At 36.6% G+C, this 17,072-nt stretch overlaps 1 protein-coding gene across 2 annotated transcripts in view; it reads left to right on the plus strand.

Moving 5' to 3' along the window:
* HSD17B12 (hydroxysteroid 17-beta dehydrogenase 12) overlaps window positions 1-17,072 on the plus strand; it is a 165,799-nt gene that overhangs the window by 52,491 nt on the left and 96,236 nt on the right. For both annotated transcript variants that reach the window (XM_029207055.1, XM_029207053.1), the window contains exon 3: window positions 5,949-6,024. In XM_029207055.1, the coding sequence (XP_029062888.1) occupies window positions 5,949-6,024 (76 nt within the window). The remainder of the gene's footprint in view (window positions 1-5,948; window positions 6,025-17,072) is intronic.

Consider the following 17,072-nt stretch of genomic DNA (forward strand, 5'->3'; position numbering starts at 1 on the left):
TAAAATAAATCATTTATTAAGATGTTGTCTACCATAATTTTCCATTATAAAAGTACCTTTTCCCCTTTGTAATTAATAAAGAATCTGTGGGATGATACTTTGAGAGACTGTATGGATATTTCATTTCCCAACAGTCTTCCACCCAACATGTGTTGCTGTTTTTTGCCTAAATTAGTTGTTACTAGGGTGGTTTAAAAACGGTAATTTTCTGAAATTTTGAATTTTATTTAATTTTTTATACAGCAGGTTCTTATTAGTCATCAGTTTTATCCACACCAGTGTATACATGTCAATCCCAATCGCCCAATTCATCACACCACCACCACCAGCCCCGCCGCTTCCCGCCCTTGGTGTCCATACGTTTGTTCTCTACATCTGTGTCTCTATTTCTGCCCTGCAAACCCGTTCATCTGTACCACTTTTCTGGGTTCCACATAATATGCGTTAATATACGATACTTGTTTTTCTCTTTCTGACTTGCTGCACTCTGTATGACAGTCTCTAGACCCATCCATGTCTCTAAAAATGACCCAATTTCGTTCCTTTTTATGGCTGAGTAATATTCCATTGTATATATGTACCACATCATCTTTATCCATTCGTCTATCGATGGGCATTTAGGTTTCTTCCATGACCTGGCTATTGTAAATAGTGCTGCAATGAACATTGGGGTGCATGTGCCTTTCTGAATTATGGTTTTCTCTGGGTATATGCCCAGTAGTGGGATTGCTGGGTCATAGGGTAATTCTATTTTTAGTTTTTTAAGGAAGCTTCATACTTTTATCCATAGTGGCTGTTTCAGTTTACATTCCCACCAACAGTGCAAGAGGGTTCCCTTTTCTCCACACCCTCTCCACCATTTGTTGTTTGTAGATTTTCTGATGATGCCCATTCTAACTGGTGTGACGTGATACCTCATTGTAGTTTTGATTTGCATTTCTCTAATAATTAGTGATGTTGAGCAGCTTTTCATGTGCTTCCTGGCCATCTGTATGTCTTCTTTGGAGAAATGTCTGTTTAGGTCTTCTGCCCAGTTTTGGATTGGGTTGTTTGTTTTTTTAATATTGAGCTGCATGAGCTCTTTGTATATTTTGGAGATTAATTCTTTGTATGTTGATTGATTTGCAAACATTTCCTCCCATTCTGAGGGTTGTCTTTTCATTGTGTTTGTAGTTTGCTTTGCAAAAGCTTTTAAGTTTCATTAGGTCCCATTTGTTTATTTTTGTTTTTATTTCCATTACTCTAGGAGGTGGATCAAAAAAGATCTTGCTGTGATTTATGTCAAAGAGTGTTCTTCCTGTGTTTTCCTCTAAGAGTTTTATAGTGTCCAGTCTTACATTTAGGTCTTTAATCCATTTGGGGTTTATTTTTGTGTATGGTGTCAGGGAGTGTTCTAATTTCATTCTTTTACATGTAGCTGTCCAGTTTTCCCAGCACCACTTACTGAAGAGACTGTCTTTTCTCCATTGTATATCCTTGCCTCCTTTGTCATAGATTAGTTGATCATAGGTGCATGGGTTTGTCTCTGGGCTTTCTATCCTGTTCCATTGATCTATATTTGTTTTTGTGCTGGTACCATATTGTCTTGATTACTGTAGTTTTATAGTATAGTCTGAAGTCAGGGAGTCTGATTCCTCCAGCTCTGTTTTTGTCCCTCAAGACTGCTTTGGCTATTTGGGGTCTTTTGTGTCTCCATACAGAATTTATGATTTTTTGTTCTAGTTCTGTAAAAAATGCCACTGGTGATTTGATAGGGATTGCACTGAATCTGTAGATTGCTTTGGGTAGTATGGTCATTTTCACAGTATTGATTCTTCCAATCCAAGAACATGGTATATCTGTCCATCTGTTGGTATCATCTTTAATTTCTTTCATCAGTGTCTTATAGTTTTCTGCATACAGGTCTTTTGTCTCCCTAGGTAGGTTTATTCCTAGGTATTTTATACTTTTTGTTGCAGTAGTAAATGGGAGTGTTTCCTTAATTTCTCTTTCAGATTTTTCATCATTAGTGTATAGGAATGCAAGAGATTTCTGTGCATTCATTTTGTATCCTGCAACTTTACCAGATTCATTGATTAGCTCTAGTAGTTTTCTGGTGGCATCGTTCAGATTCTCTATGTATAGTATCATGTCATCTGCAAACAGTGACAATTTGTATTTCTTTTATTTCTTTTTCTTCTCTGATTGCCGTGGCTAGGACTTCTAAAACTATATTGAATAATAGTGGCGAGAGTGGACATCCTTGTCTTGTTCCTGATCTTAGAGGAAATGCTTTCAGCTTTTCACCATTGAGAATGATGTTTGCTGTGGGTTTGTCGTATATGGCCTTTATTATGTTGAGGTAGGTTCCCTCTATGCCCACTTTCTGGAGAGTTTTTATCATAAATGGGTGTTCAATTTTGTCAAAAGCTTTTTCTGCTTCTATTGAGATGATCATATGGTTTTTATTCTTCAGTTTGTTAATATGGTATATCACATTGATTTGTGTATATTGAAGAATCCTTGCATCCCTGGTATATAAATCCCACTTGATCGTGGTGTATGATCCTTTTAATGTGTTGTTGGATTCTGTTTGCTAGTGTTTTGTTGAGGATTTTTGCATCTATATTCATCAGTGATATTGGTCTGTAATTTTCTTTTTTTGTAGTATCTTTGTCTGCTTTTGGTATCAGGATGATGGTGGCCTCATAGAATGAGTTTGGTAGTATTCCTTCCTCTGCAATTTTTTGGAAGAGTTTGAGAAGGATGGATATTAGCTTTTCTCTAAATATTTGATAGAATTCACCTGTGAAGCCATCTGGTCCTGGGCTTTTGTTTGTTGGAAGGTTTTTAATCACAGTTTCAATTTCATTACTTGTGATTGGTCTGTCCATATTTTCTATTTCTTCCTGGTTCAGTCTTGGAAGGTTATACCTTTCTAAGAATTTGTCCATTTCTTCCAGGTTGTCCATTTTATTGGCATAGAGTTGCTTGTAGTAGTCTCCTATGATGCTTCGTATTTCTGCAGTGTCCATTGTAACTTCTCCTTTTTCATTTCTAATTTTATTGATTTGAGTCCTCTTCCTCTTTTTCTTGATGAGTGTGGCTAAAAGTTTATCAATTTTGTTTATCTTCTCAAAGAACCAGCTTTTAGTTTTATTGAGCTTTGCTATTGTTTTCTTTGTTTCTATTTCATGTATTTCTGCTCTGATCTTTATGATTTCTTTCCTTCTACTAACTTTGGGTTTTGCTTGTTCTTTCTCTAGTTCCTTTAGGCGTAAGGTTAGATTGTTTATTTGAGATTTTTCTTGATTCTTGAGGTAGGCTTGTATTGCTATAAACTTCCCTCTTAGAACTGCTTTTGTTGCATCCCATAGGTTTTGGTTTATCGTATTTTCTTTGTAATTTGTCTCTAGGTATTTTTTGATTTCCTCTTTGTTTTCTTCAGTGATCTCTTGGCTATTTAGTAATGTATTGTTTAGCCTCCATGTGTTTGTGTTTTTTAAGTTGTTTTCCCTGTAATTGATTTCTAATCTCCTAGCGTTGTGGTCAGAAAAGATGCTTGATATGATTTCAATTTTCTTAAATTTACTGAGGCTTGATTTGTGACCCAAGGTGTGATCTATCCTGGAGAATGTTCCATGTGCACTTGAGAAGAAAGTGTAATCTGCTGTTTTTGGATGGAATGTCCTATAAATATCAATTAAATCTGTCTGGTCTATTGTGTCATTTAACGCTTGTGTGTCTTTGTTAATTTTCTGTCTGGATGATATGTCCACTGGTGTAAGTGAGGTGTTAAAGTCCCCCACTGTTATTGTGTTACTGTCGAAAAGTCCCCCACTGTTATTGTGTTACTGTCGATTTCCTCTTCTATAGCTGTTAGCAGTTGTCTTATGTATTGAGGTGCTCCTTTGTTGGGTGCATATATATTTATAATTGTTATATCTTCTTGGATTGATCCCTTGATCATTATGTAGTGTCCTTCCTTGTCTCTTGTAACATTCTTTATTTTAAAGTCCATTTTATCTGATATGAGTATTGCTACTCTAGCTTTCTTTTGATTTCCATTTACATGGAATATCTTTTTCCATCCCCTCACTTTCAGTCTGTATGTGTCCCTAGGTCTGAAGTGGGTCTCTTGTAGAGAGCATATATATGGGTCTTGTTTTTGTATCCATTCAGCAAGCCTGTGTCTTTTGGTTGGAGCATTTAATCCATTCACGTTTAAGGTAATTATCAGTAATGTATGTTCCTTTTACCATTTTCTTAATTGTTATGGGTTTGTTTTTGTAGGTCCTTTTCTTCTCTTGTGTTTCCCACTTAGAGAAATTCCTTTAGCATTTGTTGTAGAGCTGGTTTGGTGGTGCTGAATTCTCTTAGCTTTTGCTTTCCTGTAAAACTTTTGATTTCTTTGTTGAATGTGAATGAGATCCTTGCCAAGTAGAGTAATCTTGGTTGTAGGTTCTTCCCTTTCATCACTTTAAGTATATCATGCCACTCCCTTCTGGCTTGTAGTTTCTGCTGAGAAATCAGCTTTTAACCTTATGGGTGTTCCCTTGTATGTTATTTGTCGTTTTTCCCTGTTGCTTTCAATAATTTTTCTTTGTCTTTAATTTTTGTCGGTTTCATTACTATGTATCTTGGTGTGTTTCTCCTTGGGTTTATCCTGCCTGGGCCTGTGCTTCCTGGACTTGGGTGGCTATTTCCTTTCCTAAGTTAGGGAAGAAAACCGGTAATTTTTTAATGATAATGATATCTGTCCTTTTACGTTTACATTAGATGCTGTTTTTCTATAAAAAGCAGCTTTTCCTTGTTCTTCCTCCCCCATTAATTTTTTAGAAAAACTATCAGTATATATTCATGGGTTCTTTAGATGTTTTATAAATGATTAATTTAGTAAATTATTACCAACCTTAATTATCTTTATAAAAAATGTTCTTCCATATCTTCTCATTTGCAGTACTACTGTTAATAAAAGTTGGCTTGAGGATTTAGGACTGGAAAATTAGTTCACTAAATCACTTATAGTTCATAGCACCTAATTTATTCTCATTTATATACTGTCTGGAGTAGTTCACTAAAAAGTTCTGTGTATATCAGTGTTTTTTTCCTCTGCCACTATATTTATGGGTCTCTGGGGTAGAAACCATGTTCCCATAAATCATTCATTCTATGAAGCACTTACACAGCACTGGGGAGGTACATAGAGGGTACCCCTCAGGAAATTCTTTTTTAAGTCATCCAATAAACTATCTTAGTTTGCCTTTGTAGTCCATAAAGTCTAATGTTTAAATAAACATTTTAAAATTGATTCTATTTTTAGGAATTCCTAACTTTTTTGTTTGTTTTTTTTTTTTTTTGCGGTACATGGGCCTCTCTCTCTTGTGGCCTCTCCCGTTGCGGAGCACAGGCTCCAGACGCGCAGGCCCAGCGGCCATGGCTCACAGGTCCAGCCGCCCCACGGCATGTGGGATCTTCATGGGCTGGGGCACGAACCCGTGTCCCCTGCATCGGCAGGCGGACTCTCAACCACGGCGCCACCAGGGAAGCCCGGAATTCCTAACATTTTAACTGTGGTTTTCTTTGCCAGTTCTGTAGTCTTCATGAATCCTCTCTAAAATGAAAACGTTTTTAAAGCTAATTTTTCAATTAAAAAAGTAATAGATACTTATGGTTAAAAAAACTAAGTATAGACAAGTCCAAAATAAAAGTAAAAGTCTTCCTTTTTCTAAAACCCTATGACTTTTATATACTAGCTTGATTGAGAAAGATAACCCTTTGGGGAATCTTTTTGTAAAGTCTTCATTTTGTTTTGCCCATTCATTGCACTGGGGTTTATTAGTTTTTTAACTTGGATTACCATATGGTCAGATTTTCTTAAAATGACACTGTATCTATCAATAATTTACATTTTAAAGTGAAACACGCAGGTGTCATTCAACTGTTTGGTGTCTCTTTTATTGTTTTAGTTAGCAAAGCGTGGAATGAAGATTGTCCTTATCAGCAGATCACAGGACAAACTGAACCAGGTTTCCAGTGAAATAAGTAAGTTCTCACATCACCCTTCCCTCCCGTTATGATCACAAAAGGAATATAGCTAGTCTAAATTTAATGTTTTCAAGCAGATATCTAGCATTGACATAATTATTTATAGTTCAGAAAGCTGCTTTTTCATGCTGTTAATGGGATGTTTCACAGATGGATCATCAGTTTTTTCAAATTAATATAGGACCATTATAATTTGCTTAAAATGTCTTTAACTGACTCTTTTAGGTTCTTTTGTCAGGAGTCAAGTTCTCTGATCATTTTATCATGTTCTCCTTAAATATCTGAATTCCTTTTCTGTTGTTTCATTTAAATATTCTTGCATTTTTTTACTCTTTGACTTCATTGTCTTTAAATGGTATATCATATATGATTGAGGAAGAAATGCAAAAGGTAACATATATACATGTGACAGGGAAACTAATTTGAACTTTTTTCTTAGTTACGCTTGAAACCTGAATTATAATATGGCAAAAACTCTTTCAACTGACATTCAGTTAACCAACCAGCTGGATAAACCAGTGCTGTCCATTTCCTTGGTAAAATGTACTGACTCACGTTCCCAGTATGCTAACTATTTGTTACCTGTAGGCTTCTCAGTATGATGCTTGTCTACTTTTATTCCTACAGGTCAAATGGTTTACTTATGAACAGTCAGTTGTATTTGTTTCCAAACTTACTTATGCTGGGTGCATTTGTTATTAATATTTTGTAAACTGATGCAATACTAGTTTAAAAAGGGGAATACAAGAACTAAGTTAAAAGCTCTGAAAAAACTGAGAAAAGCAAGTGTTTTTAGAAATTGGCTGTCAGAAATTCCATGGTGGTCCAGTCGTTAGGACTCAGCACATTCACTGCTGGGCCCGCGTTTGATCCCTGGTCTGGGAACTAAGATCCCAGAAGTCCCATGGTGCAGCCAAAAAAAAGAAAGAAAGAAAGAAATTGGCTGTCAAGTTAGGGGTAAACAAGAAAAATTCAAAATATTGGAGAAAACTAGAAAAAGTAAGAAGAAATTTGTTTTGATTGTTTCATATGTGTTGAAGTTTTTGCTGCATTTTATGAGAGCTGAAACTGCAATTATAAATAATGCATTATGAGTGTGGTTTATGTAAGAAAGACTAGAATTCCAGGTAGCAGATCTAAACTCGGATAAGGACTTGGCCCTACACAGAGGATTGGTGAAAGAATTACACTTATTCATGGTTTAATTGAAAATAAAATGGTTACAGTGTGTATTTATCATTTTCTAGGATTCCTTGCTGTAACTGACTTCTCTATGTAGCCAGCCAACAAACTGCCCTAATTCATTCAGATGAGAGAGGATATATACTGTATTTTTCTCTTATTTTTTTCCCCTGCTTTACTGAGATATAATTGACATATAACATTATGGCAGTTTAAGGTGCACAACATACTTATTTTATTATTAACACTACCACCTGCTACTAACATTTATATAGTACGTTATTATTGATTTATTCCTTCACATGTATTATCCTCTTTGATCCTTCAAACATCCTTGTGAGATGTATATTTTTGTTATTATTTCTACCCAGACCATAGCTGGTCCTGTTGGACAGATTACACATTGATGCACTTTATCTTTAGGTGAAAAACAGATCTTCATAGATTCCTAGTATAACGTGTGTGAAATCTTTTTTCTTTTTTTTTTTTAACCATGTTGAGAGCACAGATCTTTACAAAAGTGAGATATTCAATAAGTCTCGGGCATTTAAGGATTTTAACTTTCAAGGTTTCAACTATGTAAAACCAACCCTGAAGGCCCAAGACGTACAGAATCTTGTAGTTTTGCTAAGGTGTGAATTTGAATTAAGCCATGACACTAAGGAGCCTGAGGTAGTTATTACTTACGTAGTAGGTGAACTGAACATACTGCCTGGATCTTAGTACTGTTTGTTTCTTAGTTACTTGTAGTCATGTGTATAATAACTCTTATAGTGATAAAAATGTTGTGTGTATGTGTGTGGGGTGTGTGTGTTTGTAAAGCTGACTGTTAATGAATGCACTTACTAGTTGCTAGAAATAAATGTTCATAGGCAGAAAATAGAAGCTTTTGATTAAATGGAACGTTGAATTTTGAAATGCTATGCTATGAATTAATCCACCACTTATTTGATTCAGAAACAAGAAAAGCTACCTCATGACACTCACAGCAAGTGCTCCAACCTGTACAAAAATTGCCCAATGAGTCAGAAGATATACTTTAATGATATTTGAGAATTTGGTTAACTTGTGATATGAGGTGACACATGACTGTGGACAGAAATGTGATTCTGGAGAAAGACAGGATCCTGTTCAAACATTTTTCATGAAGGAACAGATGGTAAAGGCACTGAAATGACCTTTATTATGAGGAAAAACATTTTTTTTTTTAGTTGTTGAACATTTTGAAAAATGCTTTTCTGGGCATAATACAAATTTAATGGAAGAGGTGATATCAGCAGACCAGGTCATCCATTCTAGGCTGAAGAAATAAATACACAGAGGAGATTTATAAGTTTGTACAAGTTTTTAACTCAGATGTAAATCATCTTTGAGAGGATAATGTTTTCCTGAACATATGTATTCCAGAAGAAGGAAGGACCAGAATTTAATGTTGGTGAAGACAGACTAACTCTGTTTATGCCTTCAGCAAATCTTTCTTGAATGCCTGTGTACCAGGTACTGTGCTAGGCAGTTAGGATACAGTAGTGAACAAGGTAGATGCTGTCCTTGCCCTCATGGAACATATATGCAAGTGGAGGAGACAGAAAAAACAAATAGGAAAAAAAAAAAAAAACAATAAGCAAAACCAAAATAAGCAAAACCAAAAAAAGACAAATAAATAATTGCAGTTTGTAGTAAGTACCATGAAGGAAAAAATAAGGGACCAGAGAGAGAAAATGGGGAGTTCTTATGTTGTAGCAACATGGCAAATTTTATGACTGGCAGAGTGTGAAATGGCCAGACTAATGACCTTTTGCCCGTATGATGGACAAGCTGGAGCCTTAGTGAGGAGCTATCTACTGGGCCGTCTTGGGGGTACAGTGGTAGAGGGATTGTGTGTAAGTTATAATGATAGATTCACTCCAACATTTCTATTTGCTTATGCATTTGGGTCCTTGACTCTAGATTATGCTATGGGAAGTTGTGGCCTCCCTATCTTATTAAATGTGGGCTATCATGGAGTCCAAATTTCAGTCAGCAACATGTTAACTCTTAGAGCCCCTTCTAGCTGTATAAGCTAACCGTTAAATCCTAAATCTCTAGTAAGTGACTCATATAAAATATATTGGCCCAATCTGGTGTTATATTTTGTTTTCCTTAGTCGAACACTCTTAGAATCTATTCTCACACAGATTTTTCCAGGTTTCTACCAATAAAAATTAGCAAAATTTGACAGCTATTTTTGTGTATAAATTATTACTTCGTGGATCAGACTTTGTACTTGTTCCCCAGAGAATGTCAGTATATAACCCTGTTACGGGTGGTGGTAAGGGATGGTCCAGCTAGGTCTTGAGGAGAAGAGGAATTCCCTTGCAAGCAAATTACCCATATATTGGGTTGGCCAAAAAGCTCGTTTGGGAAAAACCTGAATGAACTTTTGGCCAACCTAATATTTATGGTGAGGTTATTACAGGATTTTCAAGCCAGGGAAAGCTAATCTCTTCAGATACAGGAGAGCAGGCTATTTCTGTTTCCACTGGCAAGGGAGGCTCAGAGTAGCATTGAGGGGGCAGTGTGTGTATCCAGATTCTTAGCTTCAGAAGAGTCCACCCAAATATCCTCATCCCCAGTTTCAGGGTCTCATTCTTTCTCATTCAGTTTCGCTTTCATCCGTGAAACGTGGTGCGTCTGTGGAATTCACCTTCCATTGTAATTCTGCAGATGGCACAGTTAAATCTGATGTTAGCCAGGTGAGCTCTGTGGCTATAAGACATGAAAGTTTTTATTGGGGCTGTCATAGAAGTTCTCTGGATCCTGATCATAAATGTGAGCTTGAAAGCTTAAAGACCCAAGCTTGTCATTTTCTTTCCATAAGAGCTCCAGTGCATTCAGAAGAAGCCACATACCACAGTCTTTGTTTTTTATTGAACTATAGTTGATAGACAATAGTATATATTACAGGTATACAATACAGTGATTCACAGTTTTTAAAGGTTATACTGCATTTATAGTTATTATAAAATATTGGCTATATTCCTCGTGTTGTACAATATATCCTTGTAGTTTATTTTATACTTAGTAGTTTGTATGTCTTAAATGCTCTACCCCTGTATTGCCCCTCCGCTCTTCCCTCTTCCCACTTATAACCACTAGTTTGTTTTCTTTATCTGAGTCTTGTTCTTTTTTGTTATATTCACTAATTTGTTGTATTTTTTAGATTCCATATGTAAGTGATATCTTACAGTATTTGTCTCTATCTGACTTACTTCACTTAGCATAATACCCTCCAAGTCCATGCACGTTGCTGCAAATGGCAAAATTTCATTTTTTTTTTATGGCTGAGTAGTATTCCATTGTATATATACACACCTCTTCTTTATCCATTCATCTATTGGTGGACACTTAGGTTGCTTCCATATCTTGGGAATTGTAAATAATGCTGCTATGAACATTGGGGTGCATGGATCTTTTTGAATTAGTATTTTTGGTTTTTTTTTTTTTTTTTTTTTTTTTTGATATATACCCAGGAGTGGAATTGCTGGGTCTTTTAGTTTTTTGAGAAACTTTCATACTGTTCTCCATAGTGGCTGTAGCAATTTACATTCCCACCAACAGTGTAGAAGGGTTCCCTTTTCTCCACATCCTTGCCAACATTTGTTATTTGTGTCTTTTTTTATGATAGCCATTGTGACAGGTGTGAGGTGATATCTCCATGTGGTTTTGATTTGCTTTTCCAAGTCCTTGTAGTCATCATTTCTCCCAAACTCAAATCCTTTAAGGCACTTCTTCAGTAGATACTTTGCTACAATCAGCAATCACTGTTAATTTGATTAGTAGTGATGCTACTGCATCACATCAAACCAATATAAAAGTCTTTTGAGGTCTGTATTTTGGGCTTCCACTCCTGACACCAATTTCTGTATCAGTCAGAGTTCAGTCAGGAAACAGAAGTCAAACAAGTTCATTTAACTAGACTAACTTGTCTCTCCTAGTCCAGCTCTTACACTCACTCCAGTTGGTTAAACTCATCCCTCTTTCTTCCCTATCTCAGAGGGAAGGCGGAGATTGAAAAAGAAACTAAGTGCCAACTGGAGAGAAATAGGCCTCCTTTCACCCTCTAACTCGCTACTGTCATTATGTAAACTTGGGGATTCTATCCCCAAGAAGTAATTCCTTGAGAAGTAATTCCTGGTGAATGTGGAAGACAGTCTACTCATCAAAGTTCTTCAGAAAAAATTTAAAAGGATTATATACAATTTCATAGGGAACTAAATGTTTCGCCAACAATGGATAACTGCTTTCTCAGGATTGATTGCTTAGATGAAATTACAGTTCTTTGTAAGGATACCTGTCACTGAAAGTGACACACTGAAAGTCATCACACATATAATAAGCTTATTTTATTATCATTGTTAGCCAGTATTATGAATATATTAAGTATTTTTATCGATCTTGATTTGTCAAGGAAAAAAAACTCATGGATAATTTTTTTTTTTTTTTTTTTTTTTTTTTTGCTGTACGTGGGCCTCTCACTGTTGTGGCCTCTCCCATTGCGGAGCACAGGCTCCGGACATGCAGGCTCCGCGGCCATGGCTCACGGGCCCAGCCGCTCCGCGGCATGTGGGATCTTCCCGGACCGGGGCACGAACCCGTGTCCCCTGCATCAGCAGGTGGACTCTCAACCACTGCGCGACCAGGGAAGCCCTGGATAATTTTTGAACTCTGAGTTTTTACTTGCAGTAAAGCACAATGCACAGGAGACTGGCTTTCAGAACAACCTGTTGGTTCACAGAATATAGAGATGGGGCTATTAATAGTTCATATTATTATGTGGCAATCAATAATTCTTATTGCATACAATTTAATCAGCTTGGATTATAAAAACACATTTCTGTCTTTGCGTAAAAAAAACAAATATGATGTTTCTTTTTTTTGTGACTTATGTCAGGGTGAAAACCTTTAGGATGGCCCTGAAATTTCATGGCTTTAAAATGCAAAACTTTAGAAATGTAAATCTTATTGGTCTGTAGTCGACAGAGGAATAGGTTAAGGTGAACAGTATCAGTTTCACTTTTTCAGTCCTTACCTATGATCATATCTGTGCAGTTAAGGTGTGGATTTGACGAAACATGTTTGTTCCATGGTTTTCCGATGCACTACCGGTATTGTTAATATGGTGCTTTGTATATTTAGCTTATTTCAGCTACATAAGGACAATGAGGTATTATTGAACACATAAAGATCTTTTTGTTTTGTGTTTAATAAAACTAGAACTGGGACTCCCCTGGTGTTCCAGTGGTTAAGACTCTGTGCTCCCAGTGCAGGGGGCCTGGGTTCGATCCCTGGTCAGGGAACTAGATCCTGCATGCCACAACTAAGAGCCCATGTGCTGCAACTAAGACCCGGCACAGCCAAATAAATAAATAAATATTAAAAACAAACAAACAAAAAAAACTAGAACCACATGATAGTAGGATTAGAGTTAATCTCATGCAGCCTCTAGAGTCATATATGTATTTTTTTTATCACTTTCTGTAGTGCCAGAAATATTTTTATTGCCCTTAGAATTAACCTATTTCAAGGTCAGGAGCCATCAGGAACCAAAAAATCATTCAGTTTGCCTCTGATGATTTTGCCTGTAGTACCTATGACTGTAGAAGTATCCTCTTACTCCAAGTTCCTCAAATAATCACTCAATGTTCCTGGCCTTCCAGAAAGTGACATTCTGTGCTACCTATAAGACGGAGACTCCTCAAGCCACAGAGCAGGTACCAGGCTAGTTTCCTGGCAGATCACTGAAGCATTGTTTCTCCATATGGGAGTGTAATTCCTTACTAGTGGGCTTGTCATGCCTAATTAAGTGAGATTTATTATTAAATGAAACATTTCTGGCATGGTGGTAGCTACAAATTTGTTTTGTCTAATTATATCCTGGTAAGGAGAAAGACAGATTCTTAGTGAGCCTATGCAAATAATTACATTGCCGTGTAAAGTAAAAGAACTCGGTAAAGACATGTTGTGTAATATGTGACCATTGTCCTGATTAGTTTTGCAGACAAGGCAGATCGGTATGAGTTGTAGAGACTTCCCTGGCGGTCCAGTGGTTAAGACTTTGCCTGCCAATGCAGGGGGTGCCGGTTCAATCCTTGGTCGGGGAGCTAAGATCCCACATGCCTTGCGGCCAAAAAACCAAAACATAAAACAAGCAATATTGTAACAAATTCAATAAAGACTTTAAAAATGGTTCACATCAAAAAAAAAAAAGAAAGAAAAAATGTGCTGTATTTTCTACACAATTTCCATCTTTCAATCAACCTAACAATTTACTAGTTTATGTTCCAGTTACTATTGCCACATAACAAACTACCCCAAACTTATCAATGTAAAATAACCATGTGAGATGCTCACAAATTCTGCTGGTCAGGAATTCTGCTGAGACTCGGGGGACAATTTTTTGCCCGTCATAGCATTACTGAGGTCACTCAGTGATCCTTAGCGGGTGGATTGCCTGGTCTGGAAGATCTGAGATGGCTTCTTCCCACTTTGGTGCCATGGCATAGCTGGGACTGTTGACTGCAGTGCCTTCATGTAGCTTCTCCAGCATGTCCATCACAGGGTAGTTGGACTTCTTACATGGTAGCTGTCTTTCCTCAGAGTGAATGTCCTGAGAGAACCAGGCAGAAGCTAATATCTTTTGGTGACCTACTCTCAGAATTCTTATGGTGTTACTTTTGCTATACTCTGTTGGTCAAAGCGGTGATGAGCCTGCTCGGATTCAGAGGGGACAGGAAAAGATACCACCTCTTGATGGGGGTGTGACATAGTAACCTTGGAGAACATGTGGGAAGGGAGATATTTTTTTGAAAATAAAATCTGGATTTGGAAAATATAGTCTGCCACATTTTGTAAGGTATATTAAGATGTCCCAGAGAATGCTTTTCCTGAATTCAGAGGGATCAGTAGGAGGAACATATTCAAAGAGTGTTTCATTCCAATTTGCCCAAGTATAGCTGGCCACCATGAGACTTAGTGAAAAATGAAGGAGGAAGATATTTTGTCAAAACTACTATTAAATTTCCCTCATGGGTTCCATTCAGTCTTTTTTTTTTTTTTTTTTTTTGCCGGACGCGGGCCTCTCACTGTTGTGGCCTCTCCTGTTGCGGAGCACAGGCTCTGGACGCGCAGGCCCAGTGGCCATGGCTCACGGGCCCAGCTGCTCCGTGGCATGTGGGATCTTCCCGGACCGGGGCACGAACCCGTGTCCCCTGCATCGGCAGGCGGACTCAACCACTGCGCCACCAGGGAAGCCCTCCATTCAGTCTTGCAGAATTAATTCTTGTTCCATTGAATCTTGGGTCAGCAGCGTGGCTTTACAAAGTGTGTGATTTTCGAATTAAAGAGTCTTGTAAACGCTGACTCAGGTTTCTGGTAGTCTGTCCAAGAGTCTGCTCTTGGTGGTGATGTTGGGTTACACTAGGCAGGAAACCTGACCCATGAGTCAGTAATAGTCAAGAATACTGATATAGGCCTTTATCCAGGCTTTCTTCTTTGAATGTTTCATCCTACAGACTCAGTTTTCTCACCTCCAGCTTATGGCCTGGCCTTTTGGCATGCTTGAAGGAAAAGTAGAAACCACCTGTTAATAAGACTGATATTAACTGGTCTCGTTAATTTATTACAGTAATTAACAGTGTTAGAATGGAATCCCCGATTGGGGTATAATATACAGCTAGTTAATGATTTAGTCAATGATTATTCTGAGGGCACAGGCCTTATGATGGACACTAAAGGCATTGATAAATACATCTCTAGGGACTTTGATGAAGTGTGTTTTAAACATGCCACCAATTAACAAGAGTATTTAATACTTATAAACATAATCTTAGAAATCATTTTCTTTATATCATTGTGCCAGTCTTCGCACAGGATCATGAATATGTTCTGTCCACCCTGAAAAGTATACAAGTGTTGAACCATATTCATTATTAGTTACACCATGGGTCTGCCCATATTATGGGCTTGGTAACCAGGGCAGCTCTTATGATAGAGTTAAGCTAATTAAAGATATGGAGAATACTATATTTAGTTCTTCCTGATAGCCTCCTTGCTCAATAGTGCTACCTAGTGGCTATCTGGGAAGTGCCAGAGATAGTTTGGGTGTAAAATATATGTTAACAATTTTATTATTTTTAATTTGAGGCTTAAGTTTGCGAAGGCAGTATCATAACGAGTTGCCAGGAGACTGGTGATTGCAGGAAATGTAAGCATAAGTCATAGGTGCCCAAGACAAGAAATGATTACAGTCTTGGTTTGGAGTGACAGTAATTAAAATAAAGCATAGGTACAAGAAACAGTAATTGTTATGAAATCTAGCTTTTTCAGAAACAAGAAACTTTTGTTAAAAATTGTTTAAGGGGCATGACAAAGGTCAACACAAAAGCTCAAAAAGTTAACTGGCTATTAGGAAGTGAGAGTGTTCTGGGAAGTTGAGGAACCTGGCCAGGCTAGGTACTGAAGGCACAGAATAATTTTTTTATAGCTTGCTTGCTGAGAGAAGACTATATTATCAAAGATCAAGTTTCTTCTCATCAACTGGTTTCAAACTGTTTAATTCATAAGCTGTCTTTGTAGATTTTAACACATTTTATACACCCACATATATATATATATATATAATATATATACTTAGATTGCAAATTAACACTTTCACCTGTAACTTAAAATGTATTAACTTTGTGTTCTCTTATCATAAGATGAAGCATATACCACACTAAATTTGCTATCCTAATTAGAGTTTTCTTTAAGAATTTTAGTCTTTAGAAATTGGCCAGGTAATCAAAGATTCCTCATTATTTAGCTCACTGTGATATTAGTATGGTATCTTAAGGCCAATTAGAATTATAGAAGTTTATTTACGGTGACGTTGCAGAGCAGTACAATGATTATTGATACCAAGTTTGTCAGATACGGCATTTGAAAGTTTTACACGGAAGACGGGAACAGTGATTAAGATCAAGTGATTTGCAGCATTGTCTGTAATTTAGAAGAGCTAATAACCCTTTAATAAAGACATCAGTTTTTATGACTTTAAATCGTATGTGTGGAAGCAGTGATAATACATCTAACCAGTAAAAGCTGTGAAGAAAATTTAAAAGCTCAAAGAATGAAATGTTACAGTGCATTATATTTCATACTATGACATGATCAGAAAGAAGACAGAACTATTTTAAAAATTAAAATGATCAAACCAGCTCTAATTTAGCCAACAGTTTGCCTTAATTAGTTTACATACAAATTGGATACCATTATTAAAAATATTTCAAAAGTTTGTATTACTGTAATTTTAAATAACTATTAGTTGCTAGCCAAATATCTGTTTGACTTTTTAAAGTATCAGTGCTTGAGCTGGTCATTTCTTTGAGAATGCATCTTCTGAAATTCCTAGCACATTTAAAGCATTAGAAGTTTTGTCCTTGCTTGGTAATTTTTGAGTTTTCTCAGATTTAATTGAGCACTTATTAGTCAGAAAAGAAAAGGTGTTTTAAAATTTAAAACAGAGAGTTACTTGATAGTATTGTTCTTTGCACTGAAATCTACTTTGTCCAACTTTTCTTTTGATTAGCGTTAGCATGATATATCTTTTTCTGTCTTTATTGTTAGTCTATATGCACTTCATATTTAAAATGGGTTTCTTGTAGACAACATAGATTTGGCCTTGCTTTTTATCCAATTTGATGATTCTTGTCATTTAATTGGTATGCTCAGACCATTAACGTTTAATGTCATTGTTGATATGATTGTGTTGAAATTTACCAGTTTACTCTTTGATTTCTATTTGTCCCATCTGTTCGTTTCCTTTTTTTTTTTTTTCCCTGCCTGCT

Source organism: Monodon monoceros, unplaced genomic scaffold (assembly GCF_005190385.1).
Source record: "Monodon monoceros isolate NGI ecotype Baffin Bay Population unplaced genomic scaffold, NGI_Narwhal_1 Super_Scaffold_7, whole genome shotgun sequence".
In the NCBI taxonomy this organism is placed as follows: Eukaryota; Metazoa; Chordata; class Mammalia; order Artiodactyla; family Monodontidae; genus Monodon; species Monodon monoceros.